This window comes from Castor canadensis, chromosome 14 (genome assembly GCF_047511655.1).
Source record: "Castor canadensis chromosome 14, mCasCan1.hap1v2, whole genome shotgun sequence".
NCBI lineage: Eukaryota > Metazoa > Chordata > Mammalia > Rodentia > Castoridae > Castor > Castor canadensis.
In genome coordinates, this window is record NC_133399.1 from 92924490 (window position 1) to 92947677 (window position 23188).

The 23188-nt window shown below is 36.5% G+C and overlaps 1 protein-coding gene across 2 annotated transcripts in view; it reads left to right on the top strand.

Moving 5' to 3' along the window:
• Positions 1 to 21051, top strand: part of Ddx60 (DExD/H-box helicase 60) — a 105921-nt gene extending 84870 nt beyond the window's left edge. For both annotated transcript variants that reach the window (XM_074055023.1, XM_074055024.1), the window contains 6 exons: positions 265 to 386; positions 6120 to 6267; positions 7610 to 7752; positions 16318 to 16469; positions 17366 to 17428; positions 20357 to 21051. In XM_074055023.1, coding sequence (XP_073911124.1) covers positions 265 to 386; positions 6120 to 6267; positions 7610 to 7752; positions 16318 to 16469; positions 17366 to 17428; positions 20357 to 20456 — 728 coding nt within the window. In that variant the 3' untranslated portion in view covers positions 20457 to 21051. The remainder of the gene's footprint in view (positions 1 to 264; positions 387 to 6119; positions 6268 to 7609; positions 7753 to 16317; positions 16470 to 17365; positions 17429 to 20356) is intronic.
• The last annotated feature ends 2137 nt before the right edge of the window (positions 21052 to 23188 follow it).

The following is a 23188-nucleotide window of genomic DNA, read 5'->3' on the forward strand; positions in this document are numbered from 1 at the left end:
GAACTTTACAAAATGTAGTCATCCACTAGGATAGGCTAATGTGAGTAAAAATCTAGGTAAAGGGATGAAGTCATTTGTAGTTGGGGTGACTAGAGTCAAACCTTGGGTGGGAACAAGAGTGAAAAAAAAGGATGGAAGCCATCAGCAGATATAGTTATTCCTCAGTTGCAATATTTCTCTCAGATGTTTAGTTTCTATGAGATAAAATGCAATGGAAAACAGACACCTCTTCATATTTATAACAAGACACTTTCTTTTGTATAGGCTCTAAACATTTTTCTGAAGATGTTATGGAAAAGCTGGTGTTAGTATTGGCAAATCTCTTTGGAAGAAGGCATCTTCCAGCAAGATTCCAAGAGGCTAACTTCAAGTTTTATCAATCAAAGGTAAAGTGTATGATTCTGATAAAGTTTATTAAGAATGTCTAATAGATTCTGCCAGAAATGATTCAACAATGGTAGGATTTTATTAATATAGGATGATTCATTTGTTTTGTAGAATAGTTTTTCTTTTAGCAATTATTGTCATGTTTAATCTGTCATTTAAAAATCCCCTCTCGATAAATCTATCAAAAGGTTAAATCCCTTGAGGAAAAATATGATAAATGTTTTACTCATATTTTTCATTTGATTGTATCAAATTATAGCATTAAGAGACAAAAGAAAACTGTAGCTAATTATACATTTAACCAAAATAGCCATTGCCATTTTTGAATCTATAGTTCCCTTAGGATCTTTTTACCTTAAAATAAGACTGTAGGCTGTGAACTATAATGCCACCCCTGAGAAAACAGTAGAACAGTCATCTAACAAATCATCCATTGACTCACAGAGACCAAAGTCATAGAAACTATTTTCCAATTTTATAGGTAACATTTTCTTAGTTATAATCTCCCATCAACTTAACATCAAATATTACTGATATAGCTTGCTAGAATCTGAGAAAGTAGGATAGGCTGGTTTACACTAGATAACCTCAGTGAAAAAGTGCTGTGGAACAAAAAGAGAAGTTAGTCCATGATGTTTAACCCCGCAATGTTGAATCGAAATCTATCCATTCACAGAATGTTCCACAGACGTGGACACTGCTTTAGCCACTGACCCATTATCTGCACACTTCACATGTACATTCTTGAAATATTAATTGTTCTGCTTAAATAAATTTGTATTTAACTTAAAGAAAAGTTAGCATCTCTATTCTTAAAAAAAGATCATCATAAAATAAACATAATAAAAGAAATTTTTGAGTGTAGACCTCTGTCTCTATTTTTCCTAAAGATTATTGGAAATTGGCTCACTTCCAGGTAATACATTATAGATGTTTGTCACTTCTACTGCATTGAGAGCTGTGAAAGCAACGAGGACTAGATGAGCTGTGATTGCACATCTTGCTTTTTCAAGGTGTGAAAGGAATCTCCAACATAAATATTGACTCAGAATATTTATCAACACTACACATGGGTTGAAAATTTGATAAACTATATGTAGAGGGCCTCTCTGGTGAAATTAAAAAAGCTCAGCAAAGTTTGTAGTGATCATCTAGAGCTTCAGTTGCAGGCTACAAAGTGAGAATACAAACGTGGTAATTTTTTATCACAAGAAATTTTCTTGAGTAACAAATGCCCATGAATGTTGGAGTACTGAATGAAAAGGATTTAAAAGGTAGATAAAAATTCCTGAAGCATTATAGCATTCATTAAATATAAATCTTGTTAGAGGGAAAGGTTTGAGTCTTTATGTAGAGGTTAGAATCCTCTCCAGGAAAGAGTTAGATATTCAGCAGTCTTTTAGGGCTGAGAAGATAGAGATACATCACCTTAATATTCAAAATTCCAAAAAAGCCATGATTTTGGAGCAGAGACAAAGTAAATATAGACAGAGTCTTTCTAAACTATAAAACAATGACAGTTCACTTTAGTCTACTTGGATGGAAATGATCGGACCTGTATTCTCTTGGCTAACACAAACTTGGTTTTCACTCACTCTGGTGAGAGATAACACCTGAAGTCAGTAGGTCCTTTTAGAAACAATTTCTGGTGTGAAAACAAAACAAAAATCCTAAAACAGTGAGTAAGCAAGGACACATACCCAATAAACAGGAAGAGAAGCAGGCGATAGTAGAAGACCCACAGATAATAGAGGTATTGGAGTTAAAACACAAGGACTTTTTTTTTTTTGGCCCATCCATACTGGGATTTGAACTCAATGATTTGTATTTGCAAGGCAGGTACTCTACCATTTGAGCCATGCCACAGCCTGTTTTGCTTTAGAGATGCCACAAGCCTGTTTTGCTTTTGTCATTTTTGGAATAGGGTTTCAATTTTGGCCCAGGCTAGCCTGCACAATGATCCTCCTATTTATGGTTACTGCATAGCTGAGATTACATACGTGTACCACTGTGTCCAGCTTTGGTTAAGAGTGGGGTATAGTGAACTTTTTGTCAAGGTTATCTTGAACCATGAGCCTTCCCATCTTCACCTCTGAGTGGCTAGGACTACAGGAGTGAGGCACTGTGCCCCACTAACAATAAAAGGACTAACATGTTCAGCTGATAGAGAAAAACATGGAAAAAATTGATAAAAGGATGGAGTTATTTTGCTAGATAATTGAAATGTATAAAATAATTATTTGATAGACATTCTAAAACAGAAAAATATAATACTGACTTTCAGAATATATGAAGCAGAGTCAGGATCAATAGATTGACAACTCCATAGAAAGCATCCCAACTGTAATACATAAAGAAAAAAATTAAAATAAAACCAGATAGCATAAAAGACATGTAGACTACACTCAAATGGTTTAATGTATATATAATTAGTGTCTTAGAAGAATAGGAGGGAGAAACATGGCAGAAATGTATTCAAAAGCTAATAGCTGGGAATTTTGAAAGCTGATGAAAGACAGAAATCTACAGTTTCAAAAGACCAAAAAGTTTCAAAAGTCCAAGAAGGATAAATATAGAGAAAAACTCAAACTGCTGTAAACCACAAAGAGAACATCATAAATCAGCTCTGGTGGATGTAAAGTGATAAACTTCCCTCACCTGACTAGAATGACACCTGACTTTTACCAAAAACAATGGAAGCTACAATAGAATAGTATTTTTAACATGCTGAATAAAATTATTCATAACCCTGAATTCTGTACTTGGTGAAAAATTCTTCAAAATAAAGATGAAATTACAATGTGCAGATATGAAATCTGACGTTACTCACTGCTATCAGGTCTTCAGTAAAAAAATATTATGTTTATGATTTCAAATATCATCTTCAGGCAGATGGAAAAACCCAAAAGTTGGAAAAATAAAAATAAAGGAGGTAATGAGGTACAGTAGAAAGAATAATAAAAGGAAAAAACTGAATTAAAAATCTAAGGAAAGAGAAGAAAGGATGCAAAGCAGATGGTCCAATTGGAAAACAAGTCATAAAGTAGAAAATGTATTTATGTAGGTGAATACATTAAATATAAACATATTAAATACACCAAGTAAAATACTAGGACTTTTTCAGGTTGCATTTTAAAATACAACTATATCCATTTTATACAAATTGCATCTTAGCTATAAAATCTCAGAATGATTGAAAATAGAATAATGGGAAAATATGTCAGATAGAAATTAACCAGAAATACTTCACTGGACTGAAAATTAATTTCTAATACACATAGGACAAAAAGAAAATGGAAACAAAATATTTGAAATTCAATAATGAATGAAACATGTAAGTACTCATAAACTGTAATTCATGCAATTCTTAAAGGGAAATATATAGCCTTAAAAATATATATTAGAAAAAAAAAGATTGTTAAAAATCTAGAAAAAAACCTCAGAAAATATAACCTAATAGAAATAGAAGGAAAGATATAGCAAAGTGAGAATACAAATAAATTGTCTACATTGGGTCTTTATAAAGAATAATAAAATTGGTTAATACCTAGCAACTGTCATTAAGAATAAAGGTAGAGAGCAGACATAATGGCTCATGCCTGTAATCCAGCTACTTGGGAGGCAGAACTCAGAAGTATTGCAGTTGGAGGCCAGCTGGGGCAAAAAGTTACTAAAATCCCATTTCAACAAAAAAGCTGGGCATGGTGGTACATGTCATATCTGTCATCGCAGTTAGGCAGGAAGCATAGGCAGGGGGCTTGCCCTCCAGGGCAATGAGGGAAAACTCAGCTATTTTTCCTGAAAAATAGCTAAAGCAAAAAGGGTTGGGGGTATGGCTCAAATCGTAGAGCATCTATCTAGCAAGTTTGAAGCCCTGAGTTCACAACCCTGTCCTGCCAAACAAACAAGCAAAAAGAATAAAGGTAAAAAAAAAAAAAAAGCACAAATATCATTAAAGAAAATTGGACATTACTTCAGTTACTATTCTAGACATCAAAAATAGCAAAAGAGGATATTCTGAATGCCAATATACTAATAAATTTATTTGGAAAAATGGGCAAGTTCCTAGAAAATGCAACTTTCTGAAACTGACCAACCAAATAAGAGATATAAAAAATCTTCTATATAGAGAAATTTAATCTGGTAATCAAATAAACAACAAACAAACTTTCTCACAAGAAAACAACTCTAAGTCTCCTAGGACTTCCCTGGGGAATTCTTTCAAATATTTAAAGAATTATATCAACATGTGTGTGTATCAAGACATAGGGTTATACACCTTCAACAGTATAATTTTTGTCAATTATGCTTCAATAAAAATTCTGGGAAAAAAAACTGCACAGCCTTGGGAAGTTGATAACCTGGGTTTGACTCATATAAAACAAAACTAACAAACAAAAGCAAATAATACCAACTTTTCACAAATCCTCATCTTAGTCTGTGTAGGATACAGTTCTGGAGGGAAGAACTGCTCTAGGAAGTCCTAAATCCAGGTGTCTTGTGGGAGCATGCATTCTAGTTCATAGATGGCTGCCTTTATGCTGCCTCCTCACATGGAGCAAGGGGCAAAGGACTCAGGGGTGTCTCTGTTACAAGGCACTAATCCTTTCATAAGGCCTTTACTATCATGGCCTAATCTACTCTCAAAAGCCCCACCACTTTTTTTTTTTTCATTTTTCTTTTATTATTCATATGTGCATACAAGGCTTGGTTCATTTCTCCCCCCTGCCCCCGCCCCCTCCCTTACCACCCACTTCGCCCCCTCCTGCTCCCCCCCTCAATACCCAAGCAGAAACTATTTTGCCCTTCTCTCTAATTTTTTTTTTCATTTTTCTTTTATTATTCATATGTGCATACAAGGCTTGGGTCATTTCTCCCCCCTGCCCCCACCCCCTCCCTTACCACCCACTCCACCCCCTCCCGCTCCCCCCACCCCCTCAATACCCAGCAGAAACTATTTTGCCCTTATCTCTAATTTTGTTGTAGAGAGAGTATAAGCAATAATAGGAAGGAACAAGGGTTTTTGCTGGTTGAGATAAGGATAGCTATACAGAGCATTGACTCACATTGATTTCCTGTGCGTGGGTGTTACCTTCTAGGTTAATTCTTTTTGATCTAACCTTTTCTCTAGTTCCTGGTCCCCTTTTCCTATTGGCCTCAGTTGAAAAGCCCCACCACTTAATGCCATCTCATTGCAAGTTAGAATTTTGACTTATAAATTGGGGGGAAGAATACATTCAGTCTACAGCACTTTTCTGGAGGATACAAAAAAGGGGAAACAGTTAGTCTTTCTAGGACCAAAAGTTGGTATTTGTTAATACCAAAACTTGACAAGGATGTTACAAAAATGAAATTAGAGCTACATCTGTCTCACAAATATAGATGGAAAAGTAATTAACAAAAATATTACCACAATGAATCCAGTGATGTTTTAAAACCTTTGAAACATACCTGTTGCTTTCTCTCCAAATGTGTCACTAGCCTAATGTCATTTGAGGGCATGCTTCTATTTAAAAAGTAGCTTTTGATTAAATAGTGCCAAAGAAAATTTTATGAGTAGTATATTTGTTTTATAAATGCAAATCAAAACAAAAATGAATTTTACCTCAGTTTCATGAGTGATAGATAACTAAAGAGTTATACTGCAAGGAACTTTGCCCTTCTTGCTTCCAAAATGTCAGTTTTAAAGGAGGGCATCCAGCTCTCCATAAAAAACACCATTTTGCTTCTAGGTGTTCCTTGATGAGCTTCCCAAGGATTTCTTGGCTGCCTTGCAGGAGTATAACATGCAAATTACAAAAGACTTTGCTGCTTTTCTACTAATCGTGTCCAAATTGGCTGATATGAAACAGGAATGTCAGCTTCCTCTGTCAAAAATCGGTTAGTATACTATAGCTTTATTGTGGAACAATGTAAGAATACATAGCTTTGCTTAACAATATTTTGTCTGATTGGTGGGGATGCAGCTTAGTGGTACAGTGCTTGTCTATCATGCCTGAAGTCCTGGGCTCAATCCCCAGCATTGCCAATAAGGAAAAGAAAAAAAAAAAAAAAGGAAAGAAAAGAGGATGTACATATTTTATTTCAGAAGAAGACTGGAGCCCTCAAAGTTCAGCTTATCTTACAATAAAAGAATTCCTTTTGCTTTCCAAAGAAAAAAATGATTATTGGCAGTTAAATGGGCAATGGAGAAGGAAACTAAATAGAGTCATTTATAAACTATTTTGATTAAAGGCTGCCTTTGAGTGAAGCCTGGAAAATGGACTGAGGACATCTGTGAGCTGAAGCAAAACTAATTCTGAGTCTACTCTGTCACTCTTTTTCTTGGGAGGAGACATCCTCAGTGTTCATGAGCGTAGGGAACCCCTGGGTCCAAACCCTGGCTCTGCTCCTTTGTAGCAGTGAGTTCTTGGGCAAGTGAGCCCAGAATCATGCCTTCATTTTCTCAACAGACATATGAGAAAGAGGACACTGTAACTTAGTTTCGGTGAGCATTAAAGAATTAATGCATGTGAATACCTTAAAATAGAACTCGACACATAACTCCACATTATTAGTGTTTGCTCCTATTTTTCTTTTTTTATGACTTGTAGATGGAAGTCTAGGAGAAAATAAACAGGAAAAGGTGACTGAGATGAAAGGAAAGCTTTCAGCTTTGGGGAGCAATATCCTGGTTTACTGTACCCTAACATTCTCAATTGGAAAAATTTAAGGATGTGTGCAGTGTGCAGCTTCCCGGACCCTTCTTTCATAAAAGTTGGAACAGCATGGGCACAAGTAGGCAGTGAGAGCAGAGCACTGTGACCTCACTGCAGGAGTGAGAGGGGAGCCAGTTCACTGTACAATCTTGATTTTTATAAGAGAGTGACTAGAAAACTCGTGTCTTCTCATATGACATTTCCAAACTGCTTAATAATGGCTGCTCCTAGGGCCAAGTCTGAGTTCACAAGGGAGAAGTATCAACGTAACAATAATTTTCTATGAAAAGAATATACCATTTAAGTTCAGTTTTTTAAGCAAGTAAAATAAAATATAGTGGTACCAGTGTTAATAACTAACATTTATTAACGTATCCTGTTCCAAACTTTGCTACTAACTTTATGTAAGTTCATTGTGATATAGTCACTGTAGTCACCTTGTAGTATGGTTTAAAGCAAGAACACGAGGCTTGATGATTTAGCTGGTTTTCAAAAACTAATTTATCCCAATTTATTGTGGTCAGAATTCACAGGAAAAGAATGTATAGACTCCCCCCTGGTGTCTCACTTGATGAACTGCACGGAAGGAAGAGTAGCAATTTCACCATTTGTTTGTCTCTCTGGAAACTTTGATAGTAACTTGCTTCACCCAAAAATTCCAAATCATGTAAGTGAAGAATGTGGTTTATTCATAAATTTCTGTAGAAACTTCACCTCAGTTGGATGGTGTGTTATGATAGAGTGCTTTTGAAGAATGGAGAATTCTGGTATACATATTATAAAGATTTATACTTGAGCCTAGAAGAGCAATGATTTTAGAAAATTTTGTTCCTCGTGTTTTACATGGATGATTACAAATGACTAATTGGCTACAAAAAGATTTGCACCTAACAATGTTGGAAAAAGACGCATTAATTGTTAAACATTATAATTTCCCTATTAATTATGCAATTAATTTAATTTATGGAATGTATATGCCATTTGCTTTTTTTCCTTTCCATATGGAAATTTCCCCATGTGTTTTTGGAGAGGCTCTCAGACGGTTAGAATGGAATAGAATATTTGTCTTATTGTCACACGATCACCATCAATTAGAAATGATCATTAAAGCACAGGGTAGGAACTCATTCAGACTCACAGTTGTTGCTGATGGGGATCTAGACAAAGTGGGCTACTTCTGCTTCATCTATGTTGGGGCATCTTGTAGAGATGAATAGTCTCAGAGGGTTGCTTAATGGTAACATATGCATTGCTTTACCCAACTCAATTTCTACAAATTTACTTTACTAGTGTAAGTTATAATCTCTTCAAATTTCCCTTGTTTTATTATTTATTACAGTTAAATGCCCTACTTGATATGCATGTATACATTTATTTAAATAGTATGTAGATGACCTATGAAACACAAAACTTTAGCAAACACACTGAGATCCTGTGTGCTGCGTTCCTGTTTCATTTCCTTGTCTCCCTTCTTTCCCCTTCCCAATGTTTCCTAAACCTTGGTTTTTGTTCTTCTTTTTTTTTAAATTTTTTTTATTATTCACTTATTCACATGTGCATACATTGTTTGGGTCATTTCTCCCTCCTGCCCCCACCCTAACCTTCTCCCCCTCTCCCCCCTCCCATCCAGGCAGAACCTGTTCTGTGCTTTTCTCCAGTTCTGTTGAAGATTAGAAGTAAGCAATAATGAGAAAGACATAACAATTTGCTAATTGAGATAAGGACAGCCATACAGAGACATTCCTAGCATTGCTCTCATGTACAAATGTGTTACAACCCAGGTTGATTCATCTCTAACTGATCTTTCCACTGGTTCCTGATCCTCTTCTCATGTTGACTTCTGTCACTTTATGGTTTCTGTATTGATTCATCTTGAGTGGGGACATCAAATGCTTTCATGTTTTGGGTTTTTTATCTAATCCCGTACCTCCCCTATATGTTCTCCCCTTGTCATGTAACCCAAGTCCCACAACATTGCTGTATTTGCCTTAGATCTAAAGACCACATATGAGGGAGAACATACGATTTTTGGTCTTCTGGGCCTGGCTAACCTCACTCAGAATGATGTTCTCCAGTTCCATCCATTTATTGCAAATGATAAGATTTCATTCTTCTTCATGGCTGAGTAAAATTCCATTGTGTATAAATACCACATATACTTGATCCATTCATCAGTAGTGGGGCATCTTGGTTGTTTCCATAACTTGGCTATTGTGAATAATGCTGCAATAAACATGGGTGTGCAGGTGCTTTTGTAGTAACCTGTGTTGCATTCCTTTGGGTATATCCCCAGGAGTGGGATTGCTGGATCATATGGCAGATCTATGTTTAGATTTTTAAGAAGCTTCCATATTTTTTTCCAGGAAGGTTGCACTAGCATGCATTCTCACCAGCAGTGTACGAGGGTTCCTTTTTCCTCACATCTTCGCCAACACATGTTGTTGATGGTGTTTTTGATGGTGACTATTCTAACAGGAGTGAGGTGGAATCTTAGTGTGGTTTTGATTTGCATTTCCTTTTTGGCTAGAGATGGTGAGCATTTTTTCATGTTTTTTTTTTGGCCATTTGAATTTCTTCTTTTGAGAAAGTTCTATTTAGTTCAGTTGCCCATTTCTTAATTGATTCATTGATTTGGGGAGAGTTTAGTTTCTTAAGTTCCCTGTATATTCTAGTTGTCAGTCCTTTGTCTGATGTATAGCTTGCAAATATTTTCTCCCACTCTGTGGGTGTTCTCTTCAGTTTAGAGACCATTTCTTTTGTTGTGCAGAAGCTTTTTAATTTTATGAAGTCCCATTTGTCCATTCTTTCTCTTAGTTGCTGGGTTGCTGGGGTTCTGTTGAGGAAGTCCTTGCCTATACCTATTAGTTCCAGAGTGTTTCCTGCTCCTTCTTGTACTAACTTCAGAGTTTTGGGTCTGATATTAGGGTCTTTGATCCATGTTGAGTTGATACTAGTACAGGGTGATAGACATGGGTCTAGTTTTAGTTTGTTGCAGATGGATAACCACTTTTCCCAGTAGCATTTGTTGAAGAGGCTGTCTTTTCTCCATTGTATATTTTTGGCACCTTTGTCAAAAATAAGGTGGGTATAGCTGTGTGAATTCATATCTGGGTCCTCTATTCTGTTCCACTGGTCTTCATGTCTGTTTTTGTGCCAGTACCATGCTGTTTTTTATTGCTTTTGCTTTGTAATATAGTTTGATGTCAGGTATTGTGATACCTCTAGCATTGCTCTTTTTGTTGAATATTGCCTTGGCTATTTGTGGACTGTTGTGTTTCCAAAGGAATTTTAGGGTAGATTTTTTGATCTCTCTGATGAATGTCATTGGGATTTTGATGGGAATTGCACTAAACATGTAGATTGCTTTTGGTAGTATAGCCATTTTTACTATGTTGATTCTTCCAACCCATGAGCATGGGAGATCTTTCCATCTTCTGTAGTCTTCCTTGATCTCTTTCTTCAGGGGTTTGTAATTCTCCTTGTAGAGGTCATTCACATCTTTTGTTAAGTTTACTCCTACGTATTTGATTTTCTTTTTTTGGCTATTGTAAATGGAATTGTTTCCATGTATTTCTTCTCAGTTTGTTTATTGTTGGTATATAGAAAAGCTATTGATTTTTGTTAGTTGATTTTGTATCCTGCCACCTTGCTATACCTATTTATGGTGTCTAAGAGTTTTTGGATAAAGTTTTTTGGGTCTTTAAGGTATAGGATCATATCATCTGCAAACAGGGATATTTTTATAGATTATTTACTTATTTGTATTCCTTTTATTTCTTCTTCTTGCCTAATTGCTCTGGCTAGAAATTCCAGTACTATGTTGAATAAGAGTGGGGATAGTGGTCACCCTTGTCCTGATTTTAGGGGAAACAGTTTCAGTTTTTCACTGTTAATTATGATGTTGGCTGTAGATTTGTCACATATAGGCTTTACAATGCTGAGATACATTCTTTCTATTCCTAGTTTTCTTATAGTTTTACATGAAGTAGTGTTGGATTTTATTAAAGGCTTTTTCTGCATTTATTGAGATGATCAAGTGGTTTTTGTCCTTGCTTCTATTAATGTGCTGTGTTACATTTATTGATTTTCATATGTTGAACCACTCCTGCATCCCAGGGATGAAGCTGACTTGGTTGTGGTGAATGATCTTTCTGATGTGTTGTCAGATTCAGTTTGCCATTATCTTATTGAGGATTTTTGCATTGATATTCATTAAAGAAATTGCCCTATAGTTCTCCTTTTGGAGGTATCTTTGTCTGGTTTTGGTATGAGAGTAATATTGGCTTCATAAAACAAGTTAGGCAGTGTTCCTTCCCTTTCTGTTTCATGGAACAGTTTAAGGAGGGTTGGTATTAGTTCTTCTTTAAACATGTGATAGAATTTAGCAGAGAATCCATCAGGTCCTGGACTTTTCTTTTTTGGGAGACTTTTAATTGCTGCTTCAATTTCATTTTGTTTTTAGATCTATTCAGGTGATTAATATCCTCTTGTTTCAGTTTTAGATGGTCATAAGTATCTAGAAATCTGTCCATTTCTTCAAAATTTTCAAATTTATTAGAGTATAGGCTCTCAAAGTCTCTGATGATTTCCTGGATTTATGTGGTGTTGCTATCTCCCCTTTTGCATTTCTGATTGGAGTTTTTTCTTTTCTCATTTTAGTCAGGTTTGCCAGGGGTCTGTCAATATTATTTATTTTTTTCAAAGAACCAGCTTTTTGTTTCATTGTTTCTTTGTATGGTTTTTTTTTTGTTTCTATTTTGTTGATTTCCACCCTTATTTTAATTATTTCTCTCCTTCTGTTTGTTTTGGGTTTGCTTGTTCTTGTTTTTCTAGGAGTTTGAGCTGTAGTGTTAGATCATTGATTTGAGATCTTTCTGACCTTTTAATATATGCACTCATGACTATAAACTTTCCTCTTAGGGCAGCCTTTACTATGTCCCATAGGTTCTGGTAGGTCATGTTTTCATTTTCACTAACTTCCAAGAACCTTTTAATTTCCTCTTTTATTTCATCAATGACCCATTGATCATTGAGCAATGTATTGTTCAGCTTCCAGTTGTTTGCATGTTTTTTAATGCTGTTTTTGTTGTTGATTTCTAGTTTTAATGCATTGTGGTCAGATAGAATGCATGAGATTATTTCTGTTTTCTTATATTTGCTGAGACTTGCTTTATGCCCTAAGATGTGATCAGTTTTGGAGAAGGTTCCATAAGCTGTTGAGAAGAATGTATATTGTGCAGCAGTTGGGTGAAATATTCTGTAGATGTCAGTTAGGTACATTTGGTCTATGGTGAGATTTAGTTCTAGAATTTCTTCATTGATTTTTTTTTATTTAGATGACCTATATATTGGTGATAAGGGGGTATTAAGGTCTCCCACTATCACTGTGTTGGAATTTGATGAAATTGGGTGTTTTGATGTTGGATGCATATAGGTTGATAATTGTTATTTCCTTTTGGTGTATTTCCCCTTTAATTAGTATAGAGTGTCCTTTATCTAGTTGGATCAATGTAAGTTTGAAGTCTATTTTATCTGAGGTAACTATTTCTATCCTTGCCTATTTATGGGGGCCATTGGCTTGGTAGATCTTTTCCCAGCCTTTCACTCTCAGCCAGTGCTTGTTTCTGTCGATAGGTGGGTCTCTTGTAAACAACAGATTGTTGGATCTTCCTTTTTAATCCAGTTTGCCAAATGGTGTTTTTTGATGGGGGAGTCTAGTCTGTTAACATTCAGTGTTAGTATTGATAAGTATGTGGTGATCCCTGTCATTTAGTTGTCTTTGTTGTTTAAGGGTTTGATTGTGTGTAGCTGAATCAGTGTTACTCCCTACTTTCTTGCCTTTTCTTCTTCTGTGGTTTGGTGTTGCCTGTCCTTTCATGGTTTTATTTGCTTTCACTTTCTGTGTGCAGAATTACTTGGAGAATCTTTTGTAGTGGTGGCTTTGTGGTCACATATTGTTTTAGTTTCTGCTTATCATGGAAGACTTTTATTGCTCCATCTATTTTGAATGACAGTTTTGCTGGGTAGAATATCCTAGGGTTGAAATTATTTTCATTTAGTGCCCGGAATACTTCACTCCATGCCCTTCTTGCCTTTAAGGTTTCCATGGAGAAATCTTCTGTGATTTTGATGGGTTTACCTTTGTATGTTATTTGTTTTTTTCTCTCTTACAGCCTTCAATATTCTTTCTCGTCTCTGTGCTTGTTGTTTTAATAATAATATGTCGTGGGTTAGTTCTATTTTGGTCAAGTCTGTTTGGTGTTCTGGAGGCTTCCTATATCTGGATGGGCATAGTTTTCTCTAGATTTGCGAAATTTTCTGTTATTATTTTGCTGAATATATTACGCATTCCTTTTGCTTGCACTTCTTCTCCTTCTTCAATGCTCATGATTCTCAAGTTTGGTCTTTTGATGAAGTCAGTGAGTTCTTGCATATTCCTTTCACAGGTCTTGAGTTGTTTGACTAATATTTCTTTGGTTTTTCCTTTAATTATCATTTCATCTTCAAGTTCTGAGATTCTGTCTTCTGTTTGTTCTATTCTGCTGGAATGGCCTTCCATGTTGTTTTGTTTTTCTGTTTTTCATTCTTTTTTCTGAGATTTACCATGTCATGGGTCACTTCCTCTTTAGTGTTGTCAATTTTCATCCTTAATTCATTTATCTCTCCATTTATGGTATTTTCTGTTTCATTTTGGTTTTTATTTAAGGCACCTATGATTTCATGTATTTATTTTTTTGTGTATTTTCTCATATTCTTTATTTTTGTCCTCTTGGAATTTCTTGAGTGCCTCCCGTACGTTTTGGTTGACTATGTCTCATAACAACTCCATGAAATTCTCAGTAATTACTTGCAGGGTTTCTTCTTTTAGAGTGTTCTTGTGGGCTTTTTTGGGTTCTTTGGCATTGTTCATCTTTGTTTTGCTTGAGTCTGTGTCTGGGTATCTGTTTTCTTCATTTTGCTCTGAATCCTCTACTAATTTATTTTTGGGGGGAGAATGGTTTCCTTCCCTTTTTTGTCTTCCCATATTTCCACTTGGTACCATTTCTGTCCCTGGACTATGTGTAATTTAGTGTTTACTGAGTTCCAATAGTGAAATTAACAAAATCAAGGAAGAAGGAGAATATAGAGAAAGAAAGAGAAGTAGAAGGAAACAAAAAAGAAAAAATAAAAAAAGAGAGTACCAAGGAAAACAGCAGGGAGAGATGGTGGACGATCAAAGAGCAAACCAGACAGCCAAACCTTTAAAGGAGGGCAAAAACAAACAAACAAACCAACAAAAAAATCACTGGTTCAGGAATAGTGGAATTTCAGTCTTAGTAGTTCTGCTGTTACTCCTTTAGCATCTAGACCTGTCTGTGTCTCCTAGGCAGGTTTAGAGCCCTCCTGTGGCAAGTGGAAGGTTGGATGCGGTCCCATGGGCCTGTGGGTGGAGGCCTGTTATTGAGGTGATCTAGCAGGCCTTTAGAGTGTGGGCCTGGCATGCCTGAAGGGTGAGGGCCCGGTGGAGCAGAGATCGTGCATGCCTGTGGATCGCCTGTTTGACAGGCCTTAGGAGCGTGGGCAGGAGGAGCGGAGATCGTGCAGGCCTGTGCAGATCTTAGGGGTGGAGGACCAGGAGAGCAGAGATTGTGACTGCCTGTGGATCACTGGCTTGGCAGCCTTAGGGGCGTGGTCTGGTGGAGAGTCTGTGGGTCTTGGGGGGTGGGAGTTTGGGGAAGCTCAGCCCTTGTGGGGCTGAAGAGTGGGCCCAAGGATTGGAGATCCCACAGCTGGAGGAGCAGTGGCTCTGTGGGCCTATGGGGCAGGGCTTGGTATGCAGCACTGGCTGTTCTTTTAGTAAGTCATGGCATGGATAAGCCTTCCATGAGCTAAGGGTTCAGAGTGCTGATGTTTCAGTTCTCCCTGGTGCTTTTTCTCAGCCAATAGTGTCTCCAGCATCTCAGCAAAGTCCCTGGTTGACGGAGCTCACATGATTTGCCGCTGTGTCCCAGTTGCCATCTTGGATCTCCTCCTTGTTCTTCGTTTGTTTAAAAAAATAATATTACAAAATCGCTTTTTACTTTTGCTTGCTTTTCAATTTTGTGAAGGTGAAAATACACCTACCTGAAGTCTCTTCTCTGTAGCTTTTTAAAGTTTTGAATTCAATGTTATGCCTATAAGATTCATTTATACTGGGATATGAATTTCTATTTTATTTTTACTACTTTACAATATTTCTTAGTGTGAAACAATCTGTTTCTCTGTCTTTTATTAATGACTGATCTGTTTCCAAGTTTTACTTTTTTGATAGGGTTGCTATGACTATCTGATGCACATGTGCAAATTTCTCTTCAGTATAGATTTTCTGTATTAAAAGGATATTCTGGATCATAAAAGAATAAAAATTCAAACACTCAACTTTACAAGCTACTACTAACTCACTTTAAAGAGTAATTGGACTGATGTATAGTCCACTTGTAGTATACTAGACTTCCTATTGACCCTATAAAGAAGTTTGCAAAGATGAACAGACATAGAAAAGTGTCCTATTTGATTTCTCCTTTTTATTATCCTCTCTTTTTCTCTCGTTCTTTCCCTCTTCCCCCTAAATTTGCTCTGGTTATTTTTGAGATAGGTTCTCAAATTATGCCCAGGCTGGTCTGGACAGTGACCCTCCTTTTTGTGCTTCCCTGTGTAGCTGGGATGACAGAACGTATCACCACACCCAGCCATTGATTGATGTTGGGATCTAACTGGCCTTGAACAGCGATCCTCTAGATCTCAACCTCCTAAGCAACTAGGATTATAGGATTGAGTCATCCAGCTTCGTACCCCTTTTCTATTCTGGGATTTGGGTTCTAAAGATTACTGGAGTTGTTTTACCTTCTGCTATGCAACCCATCAACTTCCTCATACTTTGTTTGCAAAGGCACTCTGCACTGATAAGAAGAGGGTTAAAATCTTATATTAGATTTTCTTTCCTAGACATTCTTGCTGTTTCCCAGTGGTCAGATGCTAATACTCGCCATGAGTATGCTGTGGAAGCAATAACTTTCATGGAGCTAAGGTGTTCTCTGGGCTGGCAAGGGGTGGCAATGACACAGTGCATGTGAAAAACACCTCTTCTTTTACCATGAAGAGTGTGCTAGAGAAGCACTGATTAAAGGAAGTTACAATGGTAATAAGATGCAATATAAGGAATCATAAACTTTGTTTCCACATAAATAACAAGTTACAAATTGTATTTCTTCAGGCCATTCTGCGCACAATTGGTATCAATCACACTCAAGCCCCTGTATTGTGGCCACAAAGCTTTGATAGTCAAGGAAGAATAATGCCACTTAATGCTTATGCACTTGACTTCTACAAACATGGTTCCTTGGTAGGATTAACCCAGGACAACAGGTATGTGTTCTCTCTCTCTCTCTCTTTCCCTTCCTCCCCTTCTCTCTTTCCCTCCCCCATTTCATCTAAAAAGTGAATTTAAGGAATTTTAGAGAAAAAATCCACCTTACACTTTCAAGTATGGGTTGATCATGCTAAACATTTGATATCTTCTTATGTACTAATGAAGCAGACAATGACAAATTTTGTCAAAAATCTAGCAAAATCTTGACATTTAGATCACTTGACATGAAGCTATCCTCTAAATATATAAATATTTGTGAATTTCACAGATAGACTATTATTTATTGTTATCCTATTTATTCATTATTGGATATTTTCAAACTAAATGACAAATAACAATCCCATGCTGTCTAATATCTGAGAGGAGAATATGTAATGTGTGTAATTCCCACATTTGAGGTCTGATGACATGACCATTGCTTTAGTTTTTTGGCAGGGAAGCCATTTTCAAAAGTAGCAAGCAGGGGTAACACTGCTGGATTTACCTGGGAAGGGAGAGATTAGCCCAGATGCTGAGCACATAGATGTGGAGATAGACCTGCCAAGGCAGGAATTCAACAGGCTTTTTACATCAAAATGTGACTAATTTGTATTACATTAAGGTATTTAAAATTTGATGCTCTTCAGAAATGTGGAGAATTTGTGGGATTTTAATATGATTTTTATTGTTTGTTGTTTTGTTTTGAGACAGGGTTTTACTATGTAGCCCTGCTGGCTTCAAACTCACCATTTTCTTGCCTCAGCCTCTCAAGTGCTGGGATTATAGTTGTGAACAACTACTCCTGCCAGGGCATTTTTGTTTTGTAAACCTGACTTATTATTGTGAATAAAATAGCTGTTACATTAGTAAATAATGGTTTTGCAGCAGTAATTTCCATTTTTTTTGTCTTTAGGATACATGAAGGGGCAGCTTACCAGTTGTTGAAAGACTTTGCACTCACCATTAAATCAATCAGGTATGTTATGTATTTAAGTATTGATTTTATTTCTGTTTTTCAATAATTTAATTATTATTTGAAAATTGTTGAACTCTTTCTCTGAGCCAGATACTGAAGGTGCCATTGAGACACTTCCAGGCTGTACATTTTAGTTTCCTAAAGGGTCTGCAGAACTCCTCAATACCTTGTTGCCTGTTTTCTATAGTGGAATTAATTCTAGTCCATTTGAGATTAAGTTCTTCCAGAATTGAGTCTCATCCCAAAGCACTGTGCACCAACAGGCAGTGATATTCCAATGGCTCCTGGACCCTGGACACTCACATTTTCAATTGTCACAGCAGTGTGTGTCAGAAACCTCAAAGGCCCCTGGGGCTCCATCAGGTCTCTATTTTATGTCTACTTGCATACTCCTGAATTTCTTGCTTTAACTAGTGTTTCCTCAAGGCTTCATCTTGCTCTGATCTCTCATAGAGGTTACTTGTTTTCACCTTTATCAGAGCTCACTTGGGACCCAAACAATATCAAACCTTACATGGATATCCCATGCTTAGGCTCCACTGGCCATCTAATGTTGCTTAGCTAAATGACCATCACCCTAATGCCTCCAATCTGCATGTGCTTCAATACTTTACAGGTGTTCTTTTGTTCTATCATTTCCTTATGTATATTTAATTTGACACAATTGCCTTTACTATGGGGTTCTGCTAATCAGATCATTGTTTATATTTCCTTGATCTGAGCTGAATCAGGCCTATGTGAACTTTTTATAGGATGAAGATTTGGCGATGCTAGAACAGAAGTGAACAGCTATGTCCACATGAGTAGGGTATTCCTTGAGTGGCTCATAGTTAACCCAAGTTATAGTCTTCATGGCAGCCAAACAAACTTCATAGACTTTGGAGCTGTGTCCAAGATCAGGCTTAGGAAAATCATCCATTCATGAATTCATATAACAAGTATAGAAGTATTATTGGTTTGAGATACATTTAAACATTTGAGATATAGAGAATCATTAAATCTATTCCTGCTGTTAACAAAGAAACTTGCAATGTAGTGGCATAAATAGACATGTAGACATTTTAAACACAGTAAGTATTATAATGACAGATAACTCTACTTGGGTTCAGAAAAGGGCTCTCAAGTGAAGTAATTGTTTTGCACTAAGTCTGAAATCATGGGGAAGAGGAAATAATGTACATAATACCATCAATGTACAGAAATGAGAAGTGGGTTGTTGTGCTTGGAACATTCAAGCTTACTATGGTGACATGTAAAATATGGGAATTGTGATAAAGATGGGAGAAGATGCTGAGTTGCCTTAATTGATATTATGGAAAATTTGGATCTATATCAGGCAGGGTCTTAATTGTTGCATTATGGAGTTTGGGTTTAATATTTTGAGCATTGTAATATTTTGGGCACACTGCATAAGCATAAATGTGGCATAGGTCTATGGCTTATATAAGTGTCAGGGATGTGTAAGACTGTCTTAAAGCCTATAACTGAGGTGCAGGTGAGAATGAGTGAAGGTCTCAAGGAAATAGAAGTAACAAGGCAGGAGAGCAGTTAAGGAAATATTCATGAGGTAGAATTCAAAGAAATTGGAAAGGAAATTCTGGTGAAGATGACCAGGATTCTTTTTCAGTTAATGATACACAAGAAATGTAAGGTGAAGTGCTATTTGGGATGAGAATAAGACTAGTAAGGTAGAATTCATACATGTCATAGGGTTCTGGAGGACATCACTCAGGAGGGAATGTCTAAGAGTCACAGTTATGTATTTGTAATCAGAAGAAATTCAGTGTTGCAGATACAGATCTGATCATTCACAGGAGATACATCAGTAAAGACACTAAGGAAAAAGACACTGGGATACTAGTGGAAACAGGCAGGCACAGATAATGAATGAATAATAAGATGTCAGATCCTAATTGTTTTCAGTCTTTAATTGGCCAAGCTGCATATTCATTTTTATTTCTTTTCTCCTTCCTTGTCACCTGTACATTAGTTTCTTAGTGCTGGTGAAACAAATTACCACTAATTATTTATATCTTAAAGTCTTGGCAGTCAAAAGTTCAAAATGTGCCTCACTGGTTGAAATTAGTGTCAGCAGGGCTTCATTCCTCTCTGAAGGCTACAGGGGACAACCTACTTTGTGGCCTTTCCCAACTTTTAGAGGTTGTCAGCATCCTGGACCCTTAGCTCCCTTCCATCACCAAAGCCAGCAACAGTCTGTGGAGGGATCTGAGATCCTTTATATATCAAATGCTCACATTCCACTACCTGACACTAACTCTTCTACCTATAAACACCTTTGGTGTTACATTAGACCTATCCAGACAATCTGGGATGATTTCATCTTCAAGTCAGCCCATTAGCAACTTTACCTTCATCTGCAGAGGTTATTGCCCTTGCCATGTAACCTAACATGTTCATAGGTTCCTGGGAATTTGTATGAGGACCTTAAAGGGTCATCATTCTATACCCTATGTTTCTTGTTTTCATGTACATCTAGCCAAAGCAGGAATGTTTTCCTTGTCACAAGAATAGCTGTCTGTGGGTTTCAGTATATCCTGGGGGGAAAAAAAAGCACAAAATGACTTCCTAAGAGATGTGTGGAGAAAAGAAATTTATGTTGCATTATTGAAGGGAGGAGGGATCAAGTTACATGGACTTTGGTGGCTTTTCAAACACTCTTGCATGGGGGTATCTTTTCTTATTTCTATTTTTGTTCAAGGGTTTTTGTTTTTTTTTTTGAAGAAACATGTTTCTTATCATCATTCCTCATGTTGTACTAACATTTCATCATCTTAGGGGATTTATTTCTGCTTACCCAGGCAAAGCTCTTTTTATATGATATGATGTCACTCTTGGAAAGCCCTTTTTATAAAACTTGATGTTACAAAAATGGGCAATACATATATATATATTTGTTTCTATTTGCAGCGTTTCCTTGCGTGAACTGTGTGGAAATGAAGATGATAACGTTGTTTTAGCATTTGAACAACTGAGTAAAAACTTTCTCGAAAAATTTAAAAAGGTCTAACCAAAAACTACAAAACTGCCTAAAATACTGTCTGAAAAGTTTTACAATTATGTTTTTAATTCTGGTGCTTTGTGTCAAAACAATTGAAGGGCAAGCACTTTGGAGGTAAAGAGTTGCAATCAATCCTACCCTGTTCTGTCCTGTGTGCTCTTGGACAAGTTATTTAGTGTATCTGATTCTTTGCTAATTTTCAAACAACTCAGGTATATTGAGGATTGAAAAAAGTGCAAGGATTTTATAATGACTAAACAATTTATTTTACTCTGTAAGACCCAAACAAATTTTATAATTTATTTGCTTTTCTCTTTGGTGTCAGGATTTGTAAAAAAGTTTATTAAGGCTAGAAAAAATGATGACGGCCTCCTGAAGGTGAGATATATTCTTTCCGATTAATGTAAATGGGATCACATGACTTAGTTATATACCTACTGATTAGTGCATTCTAATGAACAAACTATCTTTTAAAAGCACAAATGAGAGTTTTGATATAAATTTTGTGATGTTTTAAAAGAAAACATGTAGCTGATGATTTGATTTTAATTGTATATAAGTGACTGTAAAACCAAAAAAGAAATAAAATTGGTTAAATCTCCTATCATTGGTTTCAATGTGTGAAATCTATGCATCTGTCAACTCATTAGCACAGCCTATGCTTGTAAAAGTCCCCTAGGCTCAAATTGTTTCTGTATTGGAAAACGTGAGTTCCAGGTGGGCAGGTGACTTCTCCACCATCCAGGGCCTCTTTGCAGGTAATTCGTTCCTGCCTTACCTCACAGGAAGCATTGCAGGTGCCTGCACTGGACTAGGCAAAGATTTTTTTTTTGGATATGATCCCCAAATCAAGACAACAAAACCCAAAACTGACAAATGAAATTTTATTAAACACTATTGGGCTGCACACATGAAACAATCAACAAAATGGGAAAAGCATTTGCAAACTCCTCATCTGAAAAGAGATTAATATCTAGAATACACAAGGTACTAAAAAGCTCAAGAAAAGGGATGGGTATAGTGGCTCCTGCCTATAATCCCAGCTACCTGGGAAGAGGTGATCAAGAGGATTGTGATTCAAGGCCAGCCTGGGCAAAAAGTTAAGAAGATCTCATTTCATTTAATATGCCAGATGTGCTGGGTGCCAGTGGCTCACACCTGTAATCCTAGCTGCTCAGGAGGCAGAGATCAGGAGGATCACAGTTCAAAGCCAGACTGGGTAAATAGTTCCTGAGACCCTATTTTGAAAAAAACTCATCACAAAAAAGGTCTGGTGGAGTGGCTGAAGGTGTAGGCCTTGAGTTCAAAACCAAGCACCTCAAAAAACATAGGCCAGGCATGGTGATTCCTATCTATAATTTTAACTGTCAAGAAAACTGTAGGTAGGAGTGCTGTGGTCTGAGGCTGGCACTGGGTCAAGATGTGAGAACTTACCTGAAAAATAACTAAAGTAAAAAGGGTTGGGTGCTCAACTGGTAGAGGATCTGCTTAGTAAGTGGAAGACCACACACACACAGAACCTCAACAGCAAAAACTACAAATAATAGCATTTAAAAATTGACAAAAGAAACCGAATAGACATTTCTAAAAAGAAATATGCAGATGAGTGACAAGTATATGAAAAAATACTCAATATCACTAGCAATCAAGGAACTGTGAATCAAAACCACATTGAGATATCATTGCACCTCAATTAGAATGATGATATTGAAAAGAGAAAAAAGATGGAGTTCTGGTGAGGATGCCAAGAAAGGGGAGCTCTCATAAGCTGTGTTGTGGGAGTGTCCCATCCATGTTGGTACAGCCTTTATTTAGGTGGGGAGGTTTTCTCAAAAAAGTGAAAATGGAAATACTATGTTTTCCAGCAATCCTGCTGCTAGGCGTATGTCTAAATGAAATAAAATCTGTAGGTCAAAGAGATATCTGCTCTTGCATGTTTATTGTGTTCATTCACAATAGCCAAGATATGGGAACAAACTGTCTATTGATGAATGAATTAACAAGGAAAATTTGGTGTATATGCAAAATGCAATGGCCATAGCACTGTATGAAATTCTGTCATTTTGCAGCAGCATGGATGGAGCTGGAGGATATAATGCTGGGTCAAATAAACTGGGCATAGAAAGACAAATACCACACATTCTCACTGATATGTGGAAGCTGAAAAAGAAGTTGAGAGTAGAATAGTATTTATCAGAGACTGGGAAGGGTGGGGGCTGGGATGGAGAAAGATGGGTAACAAGTAGAAGGGTACAGTTGATTAGATGTGCAGCTTCTAATGTTCTATAGCACAGTAAGATATCTATGGTTGACAATTAATTGTCTAGTTCAAAATAGCAAGTAGATTAGATTTTTAAATTTCCCAACACAAATGATATTTGAAATAATGCAATACCAATTATCCTGATTGATCATCATATATTGTATACAAGTATTGAAATGTAACACTGTACCCCATAAATGTATTGTTAGATTTTTGTCAACCAAAAAAAATATTTTAAAAATCAGTAGTGTTTTTTAATGCTAATGGCAGACCATTAAAAAAGAAATCAAGAAAACAATTCCACTTAGAATAGTTACAAAAAATTTAAAAAGCTAGACATAAACTTAGCTAAGGAGAGGATAGATCACTATATGGCAAAGCATCAAATATGAAAGAAATGGAGATAGATACAAATAAATGGAAACGTATCTGGGGTTCATAGATTAAATATTTTCAAAATGTGTAATACAAAATGAAT